The sequence below is a fragment of the Ranitomeya imitator genome, chromosome 8 (assembly GCF_032444005.1).
Source record: "Ranitomeya imitator isolate aRanImi1 chromosome 8, aRanImi1.pri, whole genome shotgun sequence".
Classification (NCBI taxonomy): Eukaryota; Metazoa; Chordata; class Amphibia; order Anura; family Dendrobatidae; genus Ranitomeya; species Ranitomeya imitator.
Genome location: NC_091289.1, coordinates 73,385,208 through 73,407,986, shown reverse-complemented (window position 1 = coordinate 73,407,986; position 22,779 = coordinate 73,385,208). Strand labels below are relative to the sequence as shown.

The following is a 22,779-nucleotide window of genomic DNA, read 5'->3' as shown; positions in this document are numbered from 1 at the left end:
GTCTTCAAAGTTCCGGCTGCGCGTCACCTCTACTGGGATTCCGGGGTCTTCAGGGATGAAGCAGGTGAGCGCTGCGGTACAGTCCTCCTGCTGACAGACGCACAGTGTGCCCGCGGCTTGTGCAGGTACGGTCCCATGCGGGGTGCTGGATTGTCATAGAGTAACGCTGCAGCTCCACAGCATGTGCTGACCAGAGCAGTGCGCCAGGTCGCGGGTATTGCTGTGCCATGCACATTAGATGGTTGTCAGCCGGGCGATACTGGACACCAACCTGCCATGTCTGCCAGCTGTTCCCCCCTCCCCACCCAGGAGCCGGACCCGTCTGCAGGCTGTGCTCCCCACCCCACCCCACCCAGGAGCTGGACCCGTCTGCAGGCTGTGCCCCCCTCCCCTCCCCACCCAGGAGCCGGACCCGTCTGCAGGCTGTGCCCCCCCTCCCCACCCCACCCAGGAGCCGGACCCGTCTGCAGGCTGTGCCCCCCCTCCCCACCCCACCCAGGAGCCGGACCCGTCTGCAGGCTGTGCCCCCCCTCCCCACCCCACCCAGGAGCCGGACCCGTCTGCCAGCTGTGCCCCCCCACCCTACATAGGATCCGGACCCGTCTGCAGGCTGTGCCCCCCCCCCTCCCTCCCCACCCGGGAGCCGGACTCGTCTGCAGGCTGTGCCCCCCCCCTCCCCACCCAGGAGCCGGACTCGTCTGCAGGCTGTGCCCCCCCCCCCACCCCACATAGGATCCGGACCCGTCTGCAGGCTGTGCCCCCCCACCCCACATAGGATCCGGACCCGTCTGCCGGCTGTGCCACCCCCACCTCACACAGGAGCCGGACCCGTCTGCAGGCTGTGCCCCCCCTCCTCACACAGGAGCCGGACCCGTCTGTCGGCCGTGCCCCCCCACCCAGGAGCCGGACCCGTCTGCCGGCTGTGCCCTCCTCCCCACCCAGGAGCCGGACAGTCTGCCAGCTGTGCCCCCCCACCCCACATAGGATCCGGACCCGTCTGCCAGCTGTGCCCCCCCCCCCCCACATAGGATCCGGACCCGTCTGCCGGCTGTGCCACCCCCACCCCACACAGGAGCCGGACCCGTCTGCCGGCTGTGCCACCCCCACCCCACACAGGAGCCGGACCCGTCTGCAGACTGTGCCCCCCCCCCCTCCTCACACAGGAGCCAGACCCGTCTGTCGGCCGTGCCCCCCCACCCAGGAGCCGGACAGTCTGCCGGCTGTGCCCCCCTCCCCACCCAGGAACCGGACCCGTCTGCCGGCTGTGCCCCCCTCCCCACCCAGGAACCGGACCCGTCTGCCGGCTGTGCCCCCCTCCCCACCCAGGAGCCGGACCCGTCTGCCGGCTGTGCCCCCCCCACCCCACATAGGATCCGGACCCGTCTGCCGGCTGTGCCACCCCCACCCCACACAGGAGCCGGACCCGTCTGCCGGCTGTGCCACCCCCACCTCACACAGGAGCCGGACCCGTCTGCAGGCTGTGCCCCCCCTCCTCACACAGGAGCCAGACCCGTCTGTCGGCCGTGCCCCCCCACCCAGGAGCCGGACAGTCTGTCGGCTGTGCCCCCCTCCCCACCCAGGATCCGGACCCGTCTGCCGGCTGTGCCACCCCCACCCCACACAGGAGCCGGACCCGTCTGCCGGCTGTGCCACCCCCACCCCACACAGGAGCCGGACCCGTCTGCAGACTGTGCCCCCCCCCCCCCCCTCCTCACACAGGAGCCAGACCCGTCTGTCGGCCGTGCCCCCCCACCCAGGAGCCGGACAGTCTGCCGGCTGTGCCCCCCTCCCCACCCAGGAACCGGACCCGTCTGCCGGCTGTGCCCCCCTCCCCACCCAGGAGCCGGACCCGTCTGCCGGCTGTGCCCCCCCCACCCCACATAGGATCCGGACCCGTCTGCCGGCTGTGCCACCCCCACCCCACACAGGAGCCGGACCCGTCTGCCGGCTGTGCCACCCCCACCCCACACAGGAGCCGGACCCGTCTGCAGGCTGTGCCCCCCCCCTCCTCACACAGGAGCCAGACCCGTCTGTCGGCCGTGCCCCCCCACCCAGGAGCCGGATAGTCTGCCGGCTGTGCCCCCCTCCCCACCCAGGAGCCGGACCCGTCTGCAGGCTGTGCCCCCCCCCCCCCCTCCTCACACAGGAGCCAGACCCGTCTGTCGGCCGTGCCCCCCCACCCAGGAGCCGGACAGTCTGCCGGCTGTGCCCCCCTCCCCACCCAGGAACCGGACCCGTCTGCCGGCTGTGCCCCCCTCCCCACCCAGGATCCGGACCCGTCTGCCGGCTGTGCCCCCCCCCACCCCACATAGGATCCGGACCCGTCTGCCGGCTGTGCCACCCCCACCCCACACAGGAGTCGGACCCGTCTGCCGGCTGTGCCACCCCCACCCCACACAGGAGCCGGACCCGTCTGCCGGCTGTGCCCCACCCCCCCCCCTCCTCACACAGGAGCCGGACCCGTCTGCAGGCTGTGCCCCCCCCCCCTCCTCACACAGGAGCCAGACCCGTCTGTCGGCCGTGCCCCCCCACCCAGGAGCCGGACAGTCTGCCGGCTGTGCCCCCCTCCCCACCCAGGAGCCGGACAGTCTGCCAGCTGTGCCCCCCCACCCCACATAGGATCCGGACCCGTCTGCCGGCTGTGCCACCCCCACCCCACACAGGAGCCGGACCCGTCTGCCGGCTGTGCCACCCCCACCCCACACAGGAGTCGGACCCGTCTGCAGGCTGTGCCCCCCCCCCCCCCTCCTCACACAGGAGCCAGACCCGTCTGTCGGCCGTGCCCCCCCACCCAGGAGCCGGACAGTCTGCCGGCTGTGCCCCCCTCCCCACCCAGGAACCGGACCCGTCTGCCGGCTGTGCCCCCCTCCCCACCCAGGAGCCGGACCCGTCTGCGGGCTGTGCCCCCCCCCCACATAGGATCCGGACCCGTCTGCCGGCTGTGCCACCCCCACCCCACACAGGAGCCGGACCCGTCTGCCGGCTGTGCCACCCCCACCCCACACAGGAGCCGGACCCGTCTGCAGGCTGTGCCCCCCCCCCCTCCTCACACAGGAGCCAGACCCGTCTGTCGGCCGTGCCCCCCCACCCAGGAGCCGGACAGTCTGCCGGCTGTGCCCCCCTCCCCACCCAGGAGCCGGACTCGTCTGCAGGCTGTGCCCCCCCCCTCCCCACCCAGGAGCCGGACCCGTCTGCAGGCTGTGCCCCCCTCCCCACCCAGGAGCCGGACTCGTCTGCAGGCTGTGCCCCCCCCCTCCCCACCCAGGAGCCGGACCCGTCTGCAGGCTGTTCCCCCCTCCCCACCCAGGAACCGGACTCGTCTGCAGGCTGTGCCCCCCCTCCCCACCCAGGAGCCGGACCCGTCTGCAGGCTGTTTCCCCCCCTCCCCACCCAGGAGCCGGACTCGTCTGCAGGCTGTGCCCCCCCCCTCCCCACCCAGGAGCCGGACAGTCTGCAGGCTGCCCCCCTCCCCACCCAGGAGCCGGACCCGTCTGCCGGCTGTGCCCCCCCACCCCACCCAGGAGCCGGACCCGTCTGCCGGCTGTGCCCCCCCCACCCCACCCAGGAGCCGGACCCGTCTGCCGGCTGTGCCCCCCCACCCCACCCAGGAGCCGGACCCGTCTGCCTGCTGAGACCCCCCACCCTACCCAGGAGCCGGACCCGTCTGCCGGCTGTGCCCCCCCACCCCGCACAGGAGCCGGACCCGTCTGCAGGCTGTGCCCCCCCACACACAGGAGCCGGATCCGTCTGCAGGCTGTGCCCCCCACACACAGGAGCCGGACCCGTCTGCCGGCTGTGCCCCCCACACACAGGAGCCGGACCCGTCTGCAGGCTGTGCCCCCCCCCCACCCCACATACAGGAGCCGGACCCGTCTGCAGGCTGTGCCCACACCCCCCCCACCCCACACACAGGAGCTGGACACGTCTGCAGGCTGTGCCCCCCACCCCACACAGGAGCCGGACCCGTCTGCCGGCTGTGCCCCCCACCCCACACAGGAGCCGGACCCGTCTGCCGGCTGTGCCCCCCCCCACCCCACACAGGAGCCAGACCCGTCTGCCGGCTGTGCCCCCCCACCCCACACAGGAGCCGGACCCGTCTGCAGGCTGTGCCCCCCACCCCCCACACAGGAGCCGGACCCTTCTCCAGCTATTAACCTATTAAATGGCGCTGACAATCTCTGCCGGCAGCATTTACAGAGCACCAGCATGAAGGTGCTTTATTCTAGTCGCCCCTCGGCACCCCTGTCATGTGATCTCTGAGCGCCAATGGGTTGCCATGATGGCAGGGGATCTGCTAAAGACCCCCATGCCTGTCATGACGGTACTTCTGTGAACATGATATTTGTTATGTACAGCAACATGGTATTATTACTGTATATAATACAAACTATCATACGCTCACATGTTCAAGTCCCTTAAGAGGACTAGTAAATCTAGTGAAAAGTGGAAAGGAAAAAATGGTTCTTAAAAATATGAAATAAATATAACAGTTCAAATCACTCCTTCCTTTTCTGTAATTAAAAATAAAGAAATTACAAATATACATGTACCTTTTACATCTGTAAAAGGACTCTTATCTATCAAAATATAAATCATTTATCCCAAGTGGTAAACGGCATGAGTAAAACCTCTACACAAAAAAAGAACTGAACTGACTTGGCACTATAATTAAAATGGAGTGGAGATCTGAACACTGTGGTACAACATATATGAAAGTCAAAATCTGGTGGTGCTCACTCAGCTAACAGTCCCAAATAGGGAAAGCAAGTACAATGTCCAGAGCAAAAAAGGTTTAGCGGCACTCACTGGTAAAGCTAAAGCAAGTAAACTTATGTAGATCCTTAAAACATGGCAGCAGGAGAGTTAGCAGATGTGGCATTGCACATGACAGCCTTTTTACATCTGAGTACGCTTCTGCGGCCCTGAGCTCATTTCCCGCAAAAATGTTCCTTCAGCCCCAAATTTTTCATTTTCACAAGGGTAACAGGAGAAAATGGACCATACAGTTTGTTGTTCAATGTCTCCTGAGTGCGCTGATATCCCATATGTGGGGGACAACTACTGGTGGGGTGCACAACAGGACTCTGAAGGGAAGGAGCAACAATTGAATTCTGGAGTGCATTTTTGGCTGGAATAGATTGTGAATACCATGTCCTATTTGAAGAGTACCTGACATGACCAAACAGGAAGCCATGCAAGTGACCCCAGTTTGGAAACTACACCTCTTTAGGAATAGGGGTCTAGTGAGCATTTTTCATAATTCAAATTTTATTGAAATATATCATTTTCAATTACAAAAAAAGAATAAACAGGACAATATCAACATATCATAGACTGAGTATAACGTCCAATAAAATATCAAGATATAGGAAGAAAAAGGAGGGAAGGGAACATTTTAGGCATCAATATTCCAATTATGAGGTTACTAAAATCCAATGGAAACCATACATAGTGTAGCCAGGCACGGACTAACGAGGAGCCTAGTCCGTAAAGAGAAGAAACGCACCAGAAAAAAGGGTGAGTCACATCAGTCTGATTAAAGGTGATAGGCATTGGATTCCTAGAATTCAATCCAGTCTCTCAAAGTCTGATGAAACTTGGGTGAAACGCGCGTTTGGGCTGGGGACTAAATACCTAGTCCTATCATTTGACCCCCTAAAACACTACCTGATGTACCGTAAGGACCATGCCTGCCCCATTAGCATTTCTTTTCCACTTTTCACATTCCATCTTGTCCAGCCATAGCTGTGAGATGTAGGCAGATACACAATGGTCTAGGTACTGCAATGTACGGTATATTTATTCTGTGGTTTAGTGTTATCCCCACATTTTGGGTCTTCCTTACTTTTTTGAATAATTTTGCATTGTTTTGACATTTTTCAATAAACTGTATATTTTCACTGTAGTGTCCAGCTCATGCTTCTGGAGACACGTACCTGTGGATTAGGCGGGATCTCCTCACTATTATTTTGACCCAATGGGTGTTTTCCATAAACAAGTATCAGTAGAGGTTGCTGAATGAAAACTGCAAATCTTGCCCATACATTGTGCGCAGCTCATGCTTCTGGAGACACGCACCTGTAAATTAGGCAGATTCTCATCACTACAGACAGCATATTATCTGTAGTGGAGACGCTAGTCTTCGCTGTGTAGTCTCCCCCATAGCCACATTTTACAATTCTGACCACTGTCACTTTGAGGTAGTAATTCTAGAACATTTCAGTGATTCTTAGGTTTTTTCGTGACATATTGTACTTCATGATAGTGGTAAAATTTGTTCGATAAGACTTGCGTTTGTTTGTGAAAATATGGCAAATTTGGCGACTTTTTGCCATTTACAAACTTTTCAACTTTAACCCCTTCATGACCTTGCCCCTTTCCGTTTTTGCGTTCTCGTTTTTCGTTCCCCTCCTTCTCAGAGCCATAACTTTTTGATTTTTCCATCAATATGGCCATGTGAGGGCTTGTTTTTTGCGGGACAAGTTGCACTTTTCAACGATATCATTGGTTTTAGCATGTCGTGCACTAGAAAACTGGAAAAAAATTCCAAGTGCGGTGGAATTGCAAACAAAAGTGCAATCCCACACTTGTTTTTTGTTTGGCTTTTTTGCTAGGTTCACTAAATGCTAAAACTGACCTGCGATTTTGATTCTCCAGGTCATTACGAGTTCAAAGACACCAAACATGACTAGGTTAAGTTTTATCTAAGTGGTAAAAAAAATGCCAAACTTTGCTAAAAAAAAAAAACATTGCTTACTTTTCTGTTTCCCGTAGCATCTCCATTTTTCGTGATCTGGGGTCAGGTGAGGGCTTATTTTTTGCTTGCCGAGGTGGCATTTTTAATGATACCATTTTGGTGCAGATACGTTCTTTTGATCGCCCGTTAATACATTTTAATGCAATGTCGCGGCGACCAAAAAAAATTAATTTTGGCATTTCGAATTTTTTTTATCGCTACGCTGTTTAGCGATCATGTTAATGCTTTTTTTTTATTGATCGGGCGATTCTGAATGTGGCGATACCAAATATGTGTAGGTTAGTTGTTTTTTTTTCTATTTTATTTTGGATGGGGCGAAAGGGGGGTGATTTAAACTTTTATATTTTTTTTTTTATTTTTTTTTTCATATTTTTTAAAACATTTTTTCCAGGTCATCCACCTGACAGCACCATGGAGGTTGTCGTCTTATCCACAGTGAGACAGGAAACCACGAGTATAAAAGGACCCTCCCCCTACCAACCGTCAGTGTTTTTCCTGTCCCACTGTGGATAGGAACTACGAGACTCCGACAGGCTTCGTTCGGGGGGTGTGGATCGGGGGGTTTAGGCCCTTAGTACCCTTCCCACTGCAAGATCCCCGTGCGCTGAAACCCGACACAGGGTTCCTCAGCTTACCCAGTGCAGCGCTGCTCCTGGGATCGCCGGTCGTTTCTTCCTGTGGGGGCTCTCGACTGTGCGCGCCGCCCAAGCCTTCTCCGGTCCGGGTCCGCCTCCGTGATTCTTTGCATGTGGTCCCGGAGTACAGCCAGCATCACCGGAATGCCGCACGCTGCAGCCCGGCGTATCACTTCCGGGTTGCGGTCAGCGGTGGGCGGGGTCGGCGTCTCCATCACTACTGAAGGAAGATGGAGTCATTTCCGGGGCATGTCGGCGAGCGCAGAGCGCTCCAACGCCAGGAATCAAGCAGGATATAAGGTAAAGGGGGTAGGGACGTCTCCGAACCTGGGCATAATCCGAAATGGAGGATACCGCCAGGATGGAGACAGAAAGTCGGGCACACGTAAGTCCCCTAAAGAGGGCAACTACTAATCCCTACCACCCGGTAATAGATACACCTTCTAAAACGGGGCTGCTTCTGTTTTTATAGGTAGCCCCTGCCTCCATGGATAAGGAGGTTAAGAAAATGGGGAGATATAAGAAGTGTCCCATATGCTCCGTAAAATTGAAAGAGTCGTGGCAAAAACCCCTTTGTGAACCTTGCACTAACCACATTGTGGGTGAAGAGCAAGCCTCTCTTATGTCTAACATGAGGGCTTTTATCAGGGAGGAGGTACAGGCGTCAGTTTCTGGCTTAATGACTCCTCAACCCTCACAGCCGGATAATAGGAAGAGAATGAGGGATTCAGACTCTACATCTGAGGGAGCTTTGTCCGAGTCGGATCTGGAGGAAGAGGAGTTTAGAGATCCTCCAGAAAGAGGGAAGAAGTACTTATTTTCTTCTATGGACACGGACGAGCTACTAGGTGCAGTGAGACGCACCATGCAAATTGAAGAACCCCCAACATCTTGTTCAATACAGGATGAGATGTTTGGCGGGTTACGGGCTCAGACTTCAAAAGTTTTCCCTGTAAATTCTGATATACGCGGGATGATTCTAGAAGAGTGGGAAGAGGTGGAAAAACGTCTGATTATTCCAAAAGACTTAAAACTTCGTCTCCCGTTTGATCCAGCAGAGGTCAAGAATTGGGAGGACATTCCCAAAATAGACATCCCTTTAGCTAGAGTCTCCAAAAGAACCACCATACCCTTCGAGGACTCCTCTAACCTAAAGGAGCCTATGGATAGGAAAGCGGACAGTCTCTTAAAAAGGACCTGGGAGAGCTCCGCAGCTGTAATGCGTGCAAACATAGTGGCGACATCAGTAGCACGGTCTATGCACTTATGGGTAGATGATCTGGCAGATCAACTTTCATCTAAAACCCCTAGGGAAACTATATTAAAATCCCTACCCCTTCTAAAAATGGGAACAGATTTTCTAGCGGACGCATCGGCGGAATCAGTAAGGTTTACAGCCAGAAGTCAATCCCTATCAAATGCGGCCAGAAGAACCATCTGGCTCAAAAACTGGTCAGGGGGTGTACATTCCAAGAATAAGCTTTGTGCCATCCCATTTTCAGGTGGAAGGGTATTTGGGCCAGTACTGGACAACATCTTAGAGAAGGCGTCAGATGATAAAAAGGGGTTCCCGGAAGAGAAACGCAAAAAGTTTCAGCCCTTTCGTAGGTCCCGTTTTAATCAGAGAACTGACTATAGAGGGAAAGGGAAACAGAGGAGGTGGAGCTACCTGAAAGGTGGGGAGGCTAGAACGAAGAGTAAAGAGTCCACCTTTTCAGGTTCAGCATCAGGTTACCACAGAAAATGACGCCACCAGTGTAGGGGGGCGCTTAACCAGGTTTCTGGGGGGCTGGCAAAAGATCACTACCAGCCCGTGGGTGTTACAACTGATTGCTCAGGGTTGCAGGATAGAATTTTCTTCGCCTCCCCCACAAAAATTCCTAATCTCCAGCTCCCACCTCGTCTCGACCTCTCCCATGTGGGTAGATATTCAGGACTTGCTAAAAACGGCGGCAATAGTCCCAGTACCTCACCAAGAAATAGGACAAGGGTTTTACTCAAGCCTATTTTCCATAATAAATTCATGGGTAGTATACAAATGATTCAAAATGGAATCTATAAGATCTACGATTCCCCTCCTAGACAAAGGGGTAGTGATGTGCACTCTAGATTTAAAGAGTGCGTACTACCACATCCCGATTTACCTAAACCACCAAAAATATCTGAGGTTCACAGTAGAAAAATAAGGCAAGGTCTTCCTTTACCAGTTTCGCTGCCTTCCGTTTGGCCTAGCCTCAGCCCCAAGAATCTTTACGAAGATTATAATAGAGGTGGTAGCCTACCTAAGACATCGAGATATCTTAGTCATTCCGTATCTGGATGATTTTTTGGTGGTAGCGGACACGGTAAATCAACTCAGAACCGACTGTCAGTTTTTAATTTCCACACTGCAGAATTTGGGGTGGATCGCAAATTGGGCAAAATCCGATCTAGTACCCAAACAGAGAATAAAATTTCTCGGAGTCATACTAGACTCAAGTGTGAGAATGTCTTTTCTGCCGGAAGAAAAACTGTGCGGCATAGTAAACAGGATTCGTCAATTCACAGAGAGCAGAGTTTCCATCAGAGAAGCCATGAAGATCCTGGGACTGATGATGGCCTGCATACCCTGCGTAAATTGGAGTCAATTTCATTCCCAACGGCTTCAGCAGGCGATTCTCTCATCCTGGGACAGAAGACAGGCGTCGTTGGACAAAGTAATACAGCTACCAACGCAAGTGAAGACTTCGTTACATTGGTGGACAGATCCCAAGAATCTGAGGTAAGGAGTGGCCTGGAATCGTGTTCCCGAAGTTATAATCACCACGGACGCAAGTCAACAAGGCTGGGGAGGTCACATCCAGGGAAGGTATTACCAGGGTCAGTGGACCTGGGAAAACAGCAGACAATCCTCAAATTTCAGAGAACTGCTCGCAGTCTGGAAGGTTCTATCTTCAGCGCAGGCCTTGGTAAGGAACAAACATGTGAAAGTACTCTCGGACAACACAACAGCAGTTGCTTTCCTTCGACATCAAGGTGGTCCGAGACACATGGCTCTGCAGCAGTTGGCAGAACGAATCTTCAGATGGGCAGAAGGGACAGTCCTCTCGGTCTCAGCGGTACATTTAGAAGGTTCCAGAAACCAAGTGGTGGATTTCCTGAGCAGGAGGACAGTTCTATCGACAGAATGGGAACTAAACAACGAGCTTTTCGAAGACTTATGCCATCGTTGGGGGAGCCCAGAGGTGGACATCTTTGCAACCAGACAGAATGCAAAGGTCAGCGTCTTTTACTCACTGAACCCTCAGGAGAACCCGGCTGGAGTCGATGCCTTCTCCCAATCGTGGAACAGAGGCCTGTTGTATGCATTCCCTCCGCTTGCACTAATACCAAGGACTCTCAGGAAAATTGCAGAAGACAGAGCCAAAGTCCTACTTGTAGTATCGTTCTGGCCAAAGAGGAGTTGGTTTCCCTTACTGAAGAAAATGTCAAGGGAGGAACCAGTTATTCTTCCACGAAGAACAGATCTACTCTTTCAAGGTCCCATTCTCCACCAGAATCCAGAAAGTCTTCGATTATCGGCCTGGATCCTGAACGGCAAGTTCTAAAAGCAAAGGGTTTATCGGATGAAGTAATTTCCACATTAAAAGCAAGCAGGAAGCCAGTAACCTCTTCCATCTATACCAAAATTTGGAAAAAATTCTGCAGCTATTGTGGAGAAATGACAGTCGATACTGACCACCCTAATGTACCTAAAATCTTTGATTTTTTTTTTACAAGCGGGGTTTAAAGCACGTCTCAGACCCAGTACTTTAAGGGTACAAGTAGCGGCCCTTAGTGTCTTTTATGACTGTACTTTATCGGCCCACCCCTGGATTAGTCGGTTTTCCAGGGCAGTTGCAAGATTAAAACCGTTAATAAGGAAAACTGTCCCACCATGGGACTTAAATTTAGTTCTTAATTAACGATGTAAACATCAGTATGACTTGGGGGATAATTTAGACATAGGTAAATTGTCCCTAAAAATGGCCTTTCTTGTAGCCATTACTTCGGCGAAGAGACTGGGGGAGCTTCAGGCCCTCTCTATCCAGGATCCTTATTTACAGGTCTTTCTTTAATGACAGATTGGTTTTGAAACTGGATCCAGCTTTTCTCCCGAAAGTGGTCTCTGATTCAAATATAAATCAGGAGGTCGTACTCACTTCCTTTTTTCAGTCACCAAAAAATCAAAAAGAGACTCTTTACCATAATCTAGATGTTAGAGAAACGGTTCTTAAATATCTAGAGGTTACGGCACCCTGGAGGATAGACAATAATCTTTTTGTTCAGTTTAGAGGCCCAAATAAGGGTAGAAAGGCATCTAAATCCACGATCGCGAGATGGATTAGATCCACAATAATTTTGGCTTATAAAACTCGGGGGAAAAATCCACCAGGATGTATCAAAGCACGCTCGTCCTGATCAATGGTAGCCTCATGGGCAGAAAAAGGTGGGGCTTCAGCAGATCAAATTTGTAACGCTGCTTCATGGACTAATCTTAGTACTTTTTCCAAACATTATAAACTAGACGTAATGTCAACGCAATTAGGGTTTGGCAGGAAGGTACTACAGACAGTATTCCCACCCTAAGAAGTAGTCTGCTTTGGTACTTCTCCATGGTGCTGTCAGGTGGATGACCTGGAAAACGGTAGTTAGTCTTACCGGTAATAGTATTTCCAGGAATCCATCCTGACAGCACTGTTAGTTCCCTTCCCATGCTAATTTACTAAAAACTAATGTGATGTAAACATTTGTATCTTGTGTTGTGTTTAAATAAAATATTCCTTTTGGCATCCATCCAGATGTGGTACTTTAAAAAATCACTGACGGTTGGTAAGGGGAGGGTCCTTTTATACTCGTGGTTTCCTGTCCCACTGTGGATAAGAAGACAACCTCCATGGTGCTGTCAGGATGGATTCCTGGAAATACTATTACCGGTAAGACTAACTACCTTTTTTTTTTTTTTTTTTTTTACTTTTGCCATGCTTCAATAGCCTCCATGGGAGGCTAGTAGCTGGCACCACTCGATCGGCTCTGCTACATAGCAGCGATCATCAGATCGCTGCTATGTAGCTGAAATGCAGGCTTGCTATCAGCGCCGACCACAGGGGGGCGCACACAGCAGGCTGGCATCAGTAACCTTAGAGGTCTCAAGGACCACTATATTTACCATCCTGACGCATCGGCGATGCGATCATTTCCGGCCGGAAGTGCCGGTTAAATGCCACTGTCAGCGTTTGACAGCGGCATTTAACTGGTTAATAGCAGCAGGTGAATCACAATTTTCACCCGCCGCAATTGCGGGCACATGTCAACTGTTCAAAACAGCTAACATGTCCCGGCTTTGAGGTGGGCTCAGCGCCGGAGCCCACGACAAAGCAGGGGACCCGACCTCTGCCGTAATAGTACAGCGGAGGTCGGGAAGGGGTTAAGCCCTGAAACCATGGAGTTACGTCACATAAAATAATAAACATTTTCCACATTTCTACTTTACATTAGCACAATTTTTGAAACTTTTTTTTTGTTAGGAAGGGTTAGAAGTTGACAATTTACAAAACCAATTTTTTTAGGAACCACATTAAACTTGAAGTTTACTTTGAGAGACCTATGTGACCGAAAACACCCAAAAGTAACACCATTCTAAAAACTGCACTCCTGAAGGTGCTCAAAACCACATACAAGAAGTTTATTAACCCTTCAGGAATTAAAGCAATGTGGAAGGAAAAAATGAACATTTTCCTTTTTTTTCTGCAAAAATGGTTTAACACAAATTTTTTTATTTTCAGAGCAGTAACAGGAAAAAAATGGACCCTAAAGTTTGTTGTGTAATTTCTCTTGAGTGCGTGGATACTCCATATGTGGGTGGAAATTACTGTGTGGGTGCACGGCAGGGCTTGGAAGGAAAGGAGCGCCGTTTCACTTTTTCAACACAAAATTGGCTAGAATTGAGAGCGTTCCCATGTCGCATTTGGAGAGCCGCTGATGGGCCTAAACAATGGAAATCCCTCACAAGCGACCCTATTTTGGAAACTACACCCCTAAAGGAATGTATCTAGATGTGTGGTGATCACCTTGAACCCCCAACTGCTTCACAGAAGTTTATAATGTAGAGCCCCAATATTGTTTTAGCCCCATTTTTTTTTATTATTACAGAGGTAACAGGAGAAAATGGACTACTGTTTGGGCGCAAGGCAGGGCTCTGAAAGTAAGGAGTGACATTTGTAACTCAGACTTTGATTCAATGGTCTGCGGGCATTGTCGCATTTGGAGAGCCCCTGATGATCTAAACAGTGGAAACCCCACACAAGTGACCCTATATTGCAATTGATCTAGTGTTTTCCTGATATGTTAATTTAATAGCATGTTGAAATACGTTAGTTCTGTAGAGTGCATCTTGTTTGCATACTTGAGTTGTGTAAGTCAGAAATATGTTTTAGTAGTACATGGATGAGTAGTAGTCTCTGAAACAGTCTTTCATACAGAGACGAGGTTTATCGAGGCAGGTGTTACACTGATGAATTTTTGTATCCCTTTTGTATCCCTCTTCAGTAACACACTTTGCACCTTTTATGCAACCTCCTCTCTTTTGCAGTTTGAGGGACCTCACCAGGGAAATCTTGCCCAAGTACAACACGGACACCTTCAGTTCCGGAAGTACTGTGGCCAAATCCTTCTTGACTTACAAATAATAGGACCTTGATCACTGCCTCCTGTAACTGAAGGAAGGTCATGGTCATCAATTTTAACCATCTTCCCTGTCCCTGCTGAAGAAAAGCAGGCCCAAACCATGATGGTGCCTCTACCATGTTTGACAGTCGGGATGGTGTGTTCAGGTTGATGAGCTGTGTTGCCTTTACGCCAAACATATTGTTTGGTATTGTTTCCAAAAGGTTTGATTTTGGTCTCCTCTAACCAGAGCACCTTCTCCCACATTTGGTGTGTCTCCCAGGTGGCTTGTTGCAAGCTTTAAATGACACTTTTTATGGATATCTTTGAGAAATGGCTTTCTTCTTGCCACTCTTCCATAAACGCCAGATTTGTGCAGTGTATGACTGATTGTTGTCCTATGGACAGACTGTCCCACCACAGCTGTAGATCTCTGCAGTTCATCCAGAGTGATAATGGGCCTCTTGGCTGCATCTCTGATCAGTCTTCTCCTTGTTTGAGATGAAAGTTTAGAGGGACAGTCGGATCTTAGTAGATTTGCTATGATACTCCTTCCATTTCAATATGATCACTTGCACAATGCTCCGTGGGATATTTAAAGTTTTAGAAATTATTTTGTATCCAAATCCGGCTTTAAACTTCTCCAACAGTATCACGGACCTGCCTCTTGTGTTCCTTGGTCTTCATGATGCTCTCTGTGCTTCAAACAGAACCTTGAGACTATCACAGAGCAGGTGCATTTATACGGGGACTTGATGACACACACATGTGGATTATATTTATCATCATTAGGCATTTAGGACAACATTGGATCATTCAGAGATCCACAATGAACTTCTGGAGTGAGTTTGCTGCACTGAAAGTAAAGGGGTCGAATAATATTGCACGCCCCATTTTTCTGTTCTTGAATTTTCACAAAAATTTAAAATAACCAATAAATTTCGTTCAACTTCACAATTATGTTCCACTTGTTGATTCTTCACCAAAAATTTACATTTGGTATCTTTATGTTTGAAGCATGATATGTGGGAAAAGGTTAAAGTTCTAGGGAGCCGAATACTTTCGCAAGGCACTGTACCATGTATAGTGGTCAAGAAAGGGACCCTACCCCTTGTTCTTGACCTCAAGCATGTTGTTGCTACATTGGGCTCTGCTCTCACCCTTTCTGAGCAGTTGCCCAATTCAGCGTCTTAGGAAGGCCTCTCTGATCTTTGTGCACAGTACCACAGGCTGCGGTAGCTCTGGCACAGAGGGACTTGAAGATTGGTATGCTGGTATAAAGGTTATCTACGTTGAGGTGATGACCTTGATCCAGCAGTGGGTACACTAATTCCCACACAACTTTGCCATTCACTCCCAAGACAGAGGGTCATTCAGGGGGTTGAATCCGAGTTTCCTTCTCTCTTTAAACCATAAAATTGTGCCTGTAACCTGATATACTCTCACACAGCCTGTAGAGTTTAATTCCATACCTGGCCCTCTTACTGGGCAGGTATTGATTGATATTTGAGCCTCCCCTTGAATTGTATTAAGGACTCCTCTACCTAGATGTCCCTTTGAGTATCGTACACCTCCATAAACTTTGTTGCTGAAGTGATCAATGACCGAGCATTTGAAAAGTCAAAGATGGGTTAATCTCAGGGTGGACATAGTGTATTATCATTCTAATAAAAAAATTTGTGGATGGCCTCAAAGGGTGTCCAGGGCATAGCCATGCAGAACAGTGGAGTGTTAGGTAAAATGTCAACACTAATATTACCGAATTTCTGGTTTCTTCACTAACCCAATGTGAAGGACAGGGATCCAGTTGGCAAATGATGAAGTGGGGTTTTGGGATAAAAATTGTTGGACATCTGCCAAATTGTCAATGAAAAAGACTTTTTGAAAAAGTAAATTTCTGTGAGACTGGTAGTGTCAAATTGGATTCATGATTGAGCCACAAAATCATGAATTTGTGACTCATAATTTTCAGGAGGTGAGGTCCATAGCGGGTTACTAGGGCGGCGCTGGCTCATTTCTAGCCAGTGGTGTCTGCGTGGAGGTTCGGTATCACAAGAGGAGGAAGAAAACTAAAGGAAGGTGGAATTCTGTACCGCAGTGTTGGAGGCAAGGCAGGCTTATGCTTCATCGGCTGAATACAGTGTTTGGGATGAACGGGACATTTTTTCATGTCTGTGGTGTGTGTACCAAATTTTGTGTGTAGTGTGAATTTTATTTTTTTTTTAACTATTATATTTAGAATAGAAGAAAGTACAAAAATTGAAGAAAACAAACTAGGAGAAGATCCAAGAAGTATTTCTCCTTGCGGAGTGACATAAGCATGTCGAGGTGAGGAGACTTAAAGCCGCAATGCTCCTCTGGGAAATATGCAAATTGTCTCTTCAGAGAGGAAGAGGACTAGAAGTAGCAATCCTAACAGTCAATGTCGACCTTTTAATGAGTCTTGTTGCATGACATAAGGACAATAGCCAAACCAGAATCTCAATTTGCAGACACTGTGTTTCCAGATACTGCCCCTCGTCAGTGCAAAGTGGAGATCTGGTTTGGCTGATTGAGAGGCATTTGATCGGGATCCAAGAAGTATCATTTCTTATTTCTAAGAGAAGATAACATTTCTAGGAGAAGATAAAAAAATATTAAAGTGTGGTAAAATAAAAAAACATATTAAACGCACGACAGTAAAAAGCAATTACTAAACGCCCGCAACTAAATTACGCTAATCACAGTACAAAAAACGTAGTATAATTACTATAAAAATTTTCAACTAAAATTCTGAAACCACAATTAGTAGATGGACATCAGTAAAAACAAATTACTGAGCTCCTACAACTATCTGACTCTGATTGTGATTATATTAGTAAAAAAAAACCTGTAGTTTAAGCCATATGCTGCAATATATTTTTTACTATGGATTGCACAGTCCCTAGTCTAGCTCTATCAACTAATCTAAATTATTATTCATTTGATTTTTTTTTGTTTTTTTTACACAAAAAAACAGAACAGATGCCGATCAGTGATGTACCCCACTGAGCAGTACTCAACGGCTATAGGATGCACGCACGGAGAAAAGAAAAAGTCCTGGCAACAAGCGAGAACAGATGCTGATCCATTGGTCTGTGTTAGTGATCAGCAGCTACAGGATGCACACACGGAGATGGTGCAAAGTGGAAGAGGAGAAAAATGGACAGGGACATAAAGTCCTGGTAAAAAGCAAACACGGGTGCTGATCAGTGATTTGTCACTGATCATCACTCGGCAGCTGCAGGACGCACGCACAAGAAAAAACGTGCCAAAAATTCAAAGATCAAGTACTGTTCAGCGCTTGGTGGCAGAAGAGGGTTGAGGAATGGGTTGAGGAGAGGGGTATTGGGGCAGATTAGGTAAAATCCAGTGGCACAAGCAGGTCAGGAAAGGATCAGAAACTTCTTTCAGGAACAGCATCAGCAGTGATGGCACAAGGCCCAGCAGGTGAGGAGCTGATCAATGGTGACCGCTCTGCAACATCTCCAAGCTTGAGTGAGGAAGTGCAGGGCGGTCACTGTAAGGTATGATCGGCGTCATTGTCTGATCGCACCAATCGGTGCTGGGGCTGCGCCCAGCCTATGATTGATTCTGTTACAACACTGATCACAGGCTGGTCTTCAGAGTTTCAGGCAATTTAATTGCTTCAAACATTGAAATCACTAACATAGTAACATAGTTATTAATGTTGAAGGAAGACTTTAAGTCCATCTAGTTCAACCCATAGCCTAACCTAACATGCCCTAAAATGTTGATCCAGAGGAAGTAAAAAAAAAACCCATGTGGCAAATAGTAAGCTCCACTTTGGTGAAAAAATTCCTTCCCGACTCCACATACAGCAATCAGACTAGTTCCCTGGATCAAAGCCCTATCAAGGAATCTAGTATTTATAGCCTGTAACATTATATTTTTCCAGAAAGGTATCCAGTCCCCTCTTAAATTTAAGTAATGAATCACTCATTACAACATCATACGGCAGAGAGTTCCATAGTCTCACTGCTCTTACAGTAAAGAACCCGCGTCTGTTATTATGCTTAAACCTTTCCTCCAGACGTAGAGGATGCCCCCTTGTCCCTGTCTCAGGTCTATGATTAAAAAGATCATCAGAAAGGTCTTTGTACTGTCCCCTCATATATTTATACATTAAAATAAGATCACCCCTTAGTCTTCGTTTTTCCAAACTAAATAGCCCCAAGTGTAATAACCTATCTTGGTATTGCAGACCCCCCAGTCCTCCAATAACCTTGGTCGCTCTTCTCTGCACCTGCTCTAGTTCAGCTATGTTTTTCTTATACACCGGAGACCAGAACTGTGCACAGTATTCTAAGTGTGGTCGAACTAGTGACATGTATAGAGGTAAAATTATGTTCTCATGAGCATCTATACCTCTTTTAATGCATCCCATTATTTGACTGTGATTTGACTGTTCAGAATTGAACAGCCAGTCACGGCAATCGTAGATGTGGGGAGGTGGTGCCAATCCCCGTGTGGATGAATCCCAGTGCCCGGCTCTCAGAAACAGCCGGCACTGTGCGTTTAGTCGCATGAATTACATGACATATATATACTTCATTGGAACACCTTCTCTTCTATGATATAGATATGTAAATATGTATGTCTTGATCCAGTTGCTAAATAGGGCCACAGGCTGACTCCACTTTGGGCCAGTGTCACACTCAACGTATGGAAATACAGTCCGTATTTAACATGCGTAATACGCAGAAATTGTCCCAAAACAGTGATCCGTATGTCATCCGTAGGCAGGGTGTGGCAGCGTATTTTACGTATGGCATCCGTACAGCGAGATTTTCTCGCCGGCTTGCAAAATGGACATAGAATGGATCCATGAGCTCAAATACTCGTGAAAACATACAGTCTATAATATATATATATATATATATATATATATATATATATATATATATATATATATATATATATATATATACAGTACAGACCAAAAGTTTGGACACACCTTCTCATTTAAAGATTTTTCTGTATTTTCATAACTATGAAAATTGTACATTCACACTGAAGGCATCAGAACTATGAATTAACACATATGGAATTATATACTTAACAAAAAAGTGTGAAACTACTGAAATTATGTCTTATATTCTAGGTTCTTCAAAGTAGCCACCTTTTGCTTTGACTGCTTTGCACACTCTTGGCATTCTCTTGATGAGCTTCAAGGGGTAGTTACCGGGAATGGTTTTCACTTCACAGGTGTGCCCTGTCAGGTTTAATAGGTGGGATTTCTTGCCTTATTAATGGGGTTGGGACCATCAGTTGTGTTGAGCAGAAGTCTAGGGGATACACAGCTGATAGTCCTACTGAGTGGACTGTTAAAAGTTGTATTAAGGCACAGGATTTCTCTTTCATTTTAAGCTTCTTTCGACCCATTGTGGGAGATAATAAAAACTGAGGGAGATAATAAAAGACTGCCTAATAGCAAAACTGGCTGAGCTGCACATAACAACCAATCAGAGTGCAGCTTTCGCTTTACCAATGAAGTGAAAACTGAGCGTTGATTGGTTGATATTTGCAACAAAGCCAGCTTTAATATTAAACAGTTTTTTATTATCTCCCCCATTGTGTACACTTTTAAAACGTGAAAGTATGATGTGGATTTTATATGTAAAGTTTATTTTTGCTGTGCAAGTGTAAAGATTTTTTTTGCCGGCACTGTGTATATATATATATGTGTGTGTATGTATGTATGTATGTATATATATATATGGGATATGGGGTAATAAAGGGTTAATGCCACCATGCTATTGTAAGGTGACATTAAGCCAGGTTAATAATGGAGAGGCGCCAATAAGACACCAATCCATTATTAATCCAATAGTAGTAAATGGTTAATAAAACACACACACATTAGGAAAAAAGTATTTTAATGAAATAGACACATGGTGTTGTAATAGTTTATTATACTCTCAATCCAAATGACGACCCTCGTTTTGTAAAAAAGGAAAAATAAAAAAACAGCAATATCCCATACCTTTCTGGAGCTCAGTCATTAGTAGTGTGGAATATGCAAAAAAAAAAGGATATGAAATGATTTACTGTATGTAAACCATGTCTCATATCATGTCAGGTTTGGGAAGGAGATGGCAAAAGCCGGCAATTGAATTACCGGCTTTCTGCTATATCGCGCTGAAGGAAATATATATTTATAGACTTTCATTGGTGGATTTTTTACGCAATACGCCGACAAACGCAGCATGCTCCGATTTTCTACGCCCGTAAAATGCAGTTTTTCTGATTGATAAATAATATACATTTCTATTCTTTTGTTTTGTTCTCTTTCAGTGTGAAACAACTATAATAAAATCGGGTATAGAACCTTCTTCTGGAATTACTAACCCTTGGTCATTTCACTGTTGATAAGCCCATATCTTGTTACAAGCTGAAATAATCCAATTTACAGTGATTGTTATTTACATCCCATTATAAAATAAACTTTCATATTTTTTTTTTTTTTTAAATATCAGTTTTTAATTTTAGAGGGCGTTTTATTGTTTCTCAGTCTAACACAGCAAAGATCATTGCTGGTGTTTTATCCTGCCATGTCTTTGTGGTTTGGTAAACATCTCATTAAGCCAACGGTTACCTTTTTAAGGACTGAGTTGTGTTTTGCCCTTGTAAATAGGAAACCAGTAGTACCAGGACATGTCCTCATTTGCCCAATAAGGTCAGTAAAACGTTTTAAAGACCTGATGCCTGAAGAAATAAGTGACCTCTTTCACACTGTACAGAGGGTTTCCAGTGTGGTAGAGAAACACTTCGGTGGCACCTCGCTAACCATCTCAATTCAAGATGGTCCAGAGGCGGGACAGACTGTCCCTCATGTTCATGTGCACATTTTACCCAGAAGAAAGGGAGATTTTGAAAAGAATGACACCGTGTATGAAGCTTTGTTTGACCATGATAAAGAAGAACTGGCAGCTCCAGAGAAGTGGAGATCTGAGGAAGAGATGGAAGCAGAGGCTGATGAACTCAGAAAGTATTTCTGAATGGAAATTTCTGCTTCTACTTATTTCCATTTCATCTTGTTTCTGCACGTAGATATGTTATTAGACTTGTGATTGGCAACAACTGTACATGTGATTGAAATTCTATTATTAGGATATCATTAAAGGGCTTGTATAAATCTAAATATTTGTCTAATGTATTCTGTAAAGGCGAACAAAAAATGTTGAAAATATTTCATGAAATTAAGACAGCAGCATGAAACTCCTTATAATCCTTAGATTGCTACAGCAAGGAGGCGGTAAAGCATTAGAATTTCTATCTGATGGCTCTCTAATGATCACTGTTCCATATTTAGACAATATGGACTTTATTACAGTGTTTTTTGCTGAACTTTGTTCACTTGACAACTTTTAGCATTCTGTAGGTGACCAGTTGCTTTGTGCTTATAGTGGTTCCTACCTTACTGGGCTGGGGCCTCTTATAATGCAACCCTACTGGATTTTTTTTCATTTGTGAACAAAATAAAGTTTGAAGCATAGTTGGATAGATTTTCTACAAAGTTTTAATTTTCTTCACACCAGTACAGTATATTTTTATCTGTGTTAATTTTGTCCGCAAGCCAAAGTTGTATGTACAGCAAATGTGTACTTAAAGCAAACCTTTCAGCAGGATTTTGCTATGTAAACTACAGGCTTGTCAGGTTGCCGTTGTTACTTATTAAAATGATACATGGGGTAAAGAAATCCATCTTCTAGTTCTTGTGTATCGTATATACTCGAGTATAAGCGGACCCGGGTATAAGCCGACCCCCCCTAATTTTGCCACAAAAAACTGGGAAATGACTCGAGTATAAGCCTAGGGTGGGAAATGCTGCAGCTACCGGTAAATGTCCAAAGTAAAAATAGATACCAATAAAAGTAAAATTAATTGAGACATCAGTAGGTTAAGTGTTTTTGAATATCCATATTGAATCAGGAGCCCCATAAAGTTTATGATGGCCCCATAAGATGCTCCATATTAAAATATGCCCCATATAATCCTGCATAAAGGTTAATAATGGCCCCATAAGATGCTCCAGACAAATTTGCCCAATATAATGCTGCACAAATGTGGATTATAGCCCCATAAGATGCTCCATAAAGATATTTGCCCCATATAATGCTGCACAAACGTTATGGCCCCATACAGACATTTGTCCCATTATAGTGCTGCACAAAGGTTATGGCCCCATAAGATGCTCTATACAGACACTTGCCCCATATAGTGCTGCACAAACGTTATGGCCCCATAGATGTTCCATACAGACACTTGCCCCATTTGCTGTTGCTGCAATAAAAAAAAATCACATACTCACCTCTCCGTCGCTCAGGGCCCCGGCACTTTCAATATTCACTTGCTCCTCGTTCCGTGCGCCGCTCCATCTTCAGCGTCTTCTGCACTGACGTTCATATAAACTGTGCAGGAGGTGTGGGTTAAATCCGCGCTGCCTTAATGATGAAGTTCCAAGGATAATAAGTTTAGACAGTGGTTTATTCAATGCGTTTCAAGGTCAGTGCGACCTCTTCAGGAAATTCCACATACAACATACAGATACAACGTGTTTACATTGTTTAAATATGTACAGGATTCAAAAAACGGCGCCAAGTAGTCAGATGACATGTGGTGTAAAAGTTCATGATTCACAAGAGGTTAATTCATCTTTGT

The 22,779-nt window shown here is 47.4% G+C and overlaps 2 protein-coding genes across 2 annotated transcripts in view; both read left to right on the top strand.

The window, feature by feature from the left end:
* The first annotated feature begins 3 nt into the window (after positions 1-3).
* The window catches only part of LOC138647811 (uncharacterized), a 60,495-nt gene continuing 37,719 nt past the window's right edge, over positions 4-22,779 (top strand). The window contains exon 1 of the mRNA XM_069737079.1: positions 4-64. Coding sequence (XP_069593180.1) covers positions 56-64 — 9 coding nt within the window. The 5' untranslated portion in view covers positions 4-55. The remainder of the gene's footprint in view (positions 65-22,779) is intronic.
* Positions 23-21,259, top strand: FHIT (fragile histidine triad diadenosine triphosphatase). Its single transcript, XM_069737080.1, has 2 exons — positions 23-125; positions 20,413-21,259. The coding sequence occupies exon 2, from the start codon at positions 20,670-20,672 to the stop codon at positions 21,114-21,116; it is 447 nt and encodes a 148-aa protein (XP_069593181.1). The 5' UTR covers positions 23-125; positions 20,413-20,669; the 3' UTR covers positions 21,117-21,259.

Bases quoted from the DNA above. Each gene is read 5' to 3' on its own strand.
- FHIT (XM_069737080.1), top strand. From the start codon at position 20,670: ATGTCTTTGTGGTTTGGTAAACATCTCATTAAGCCAACGGTTACCTTT.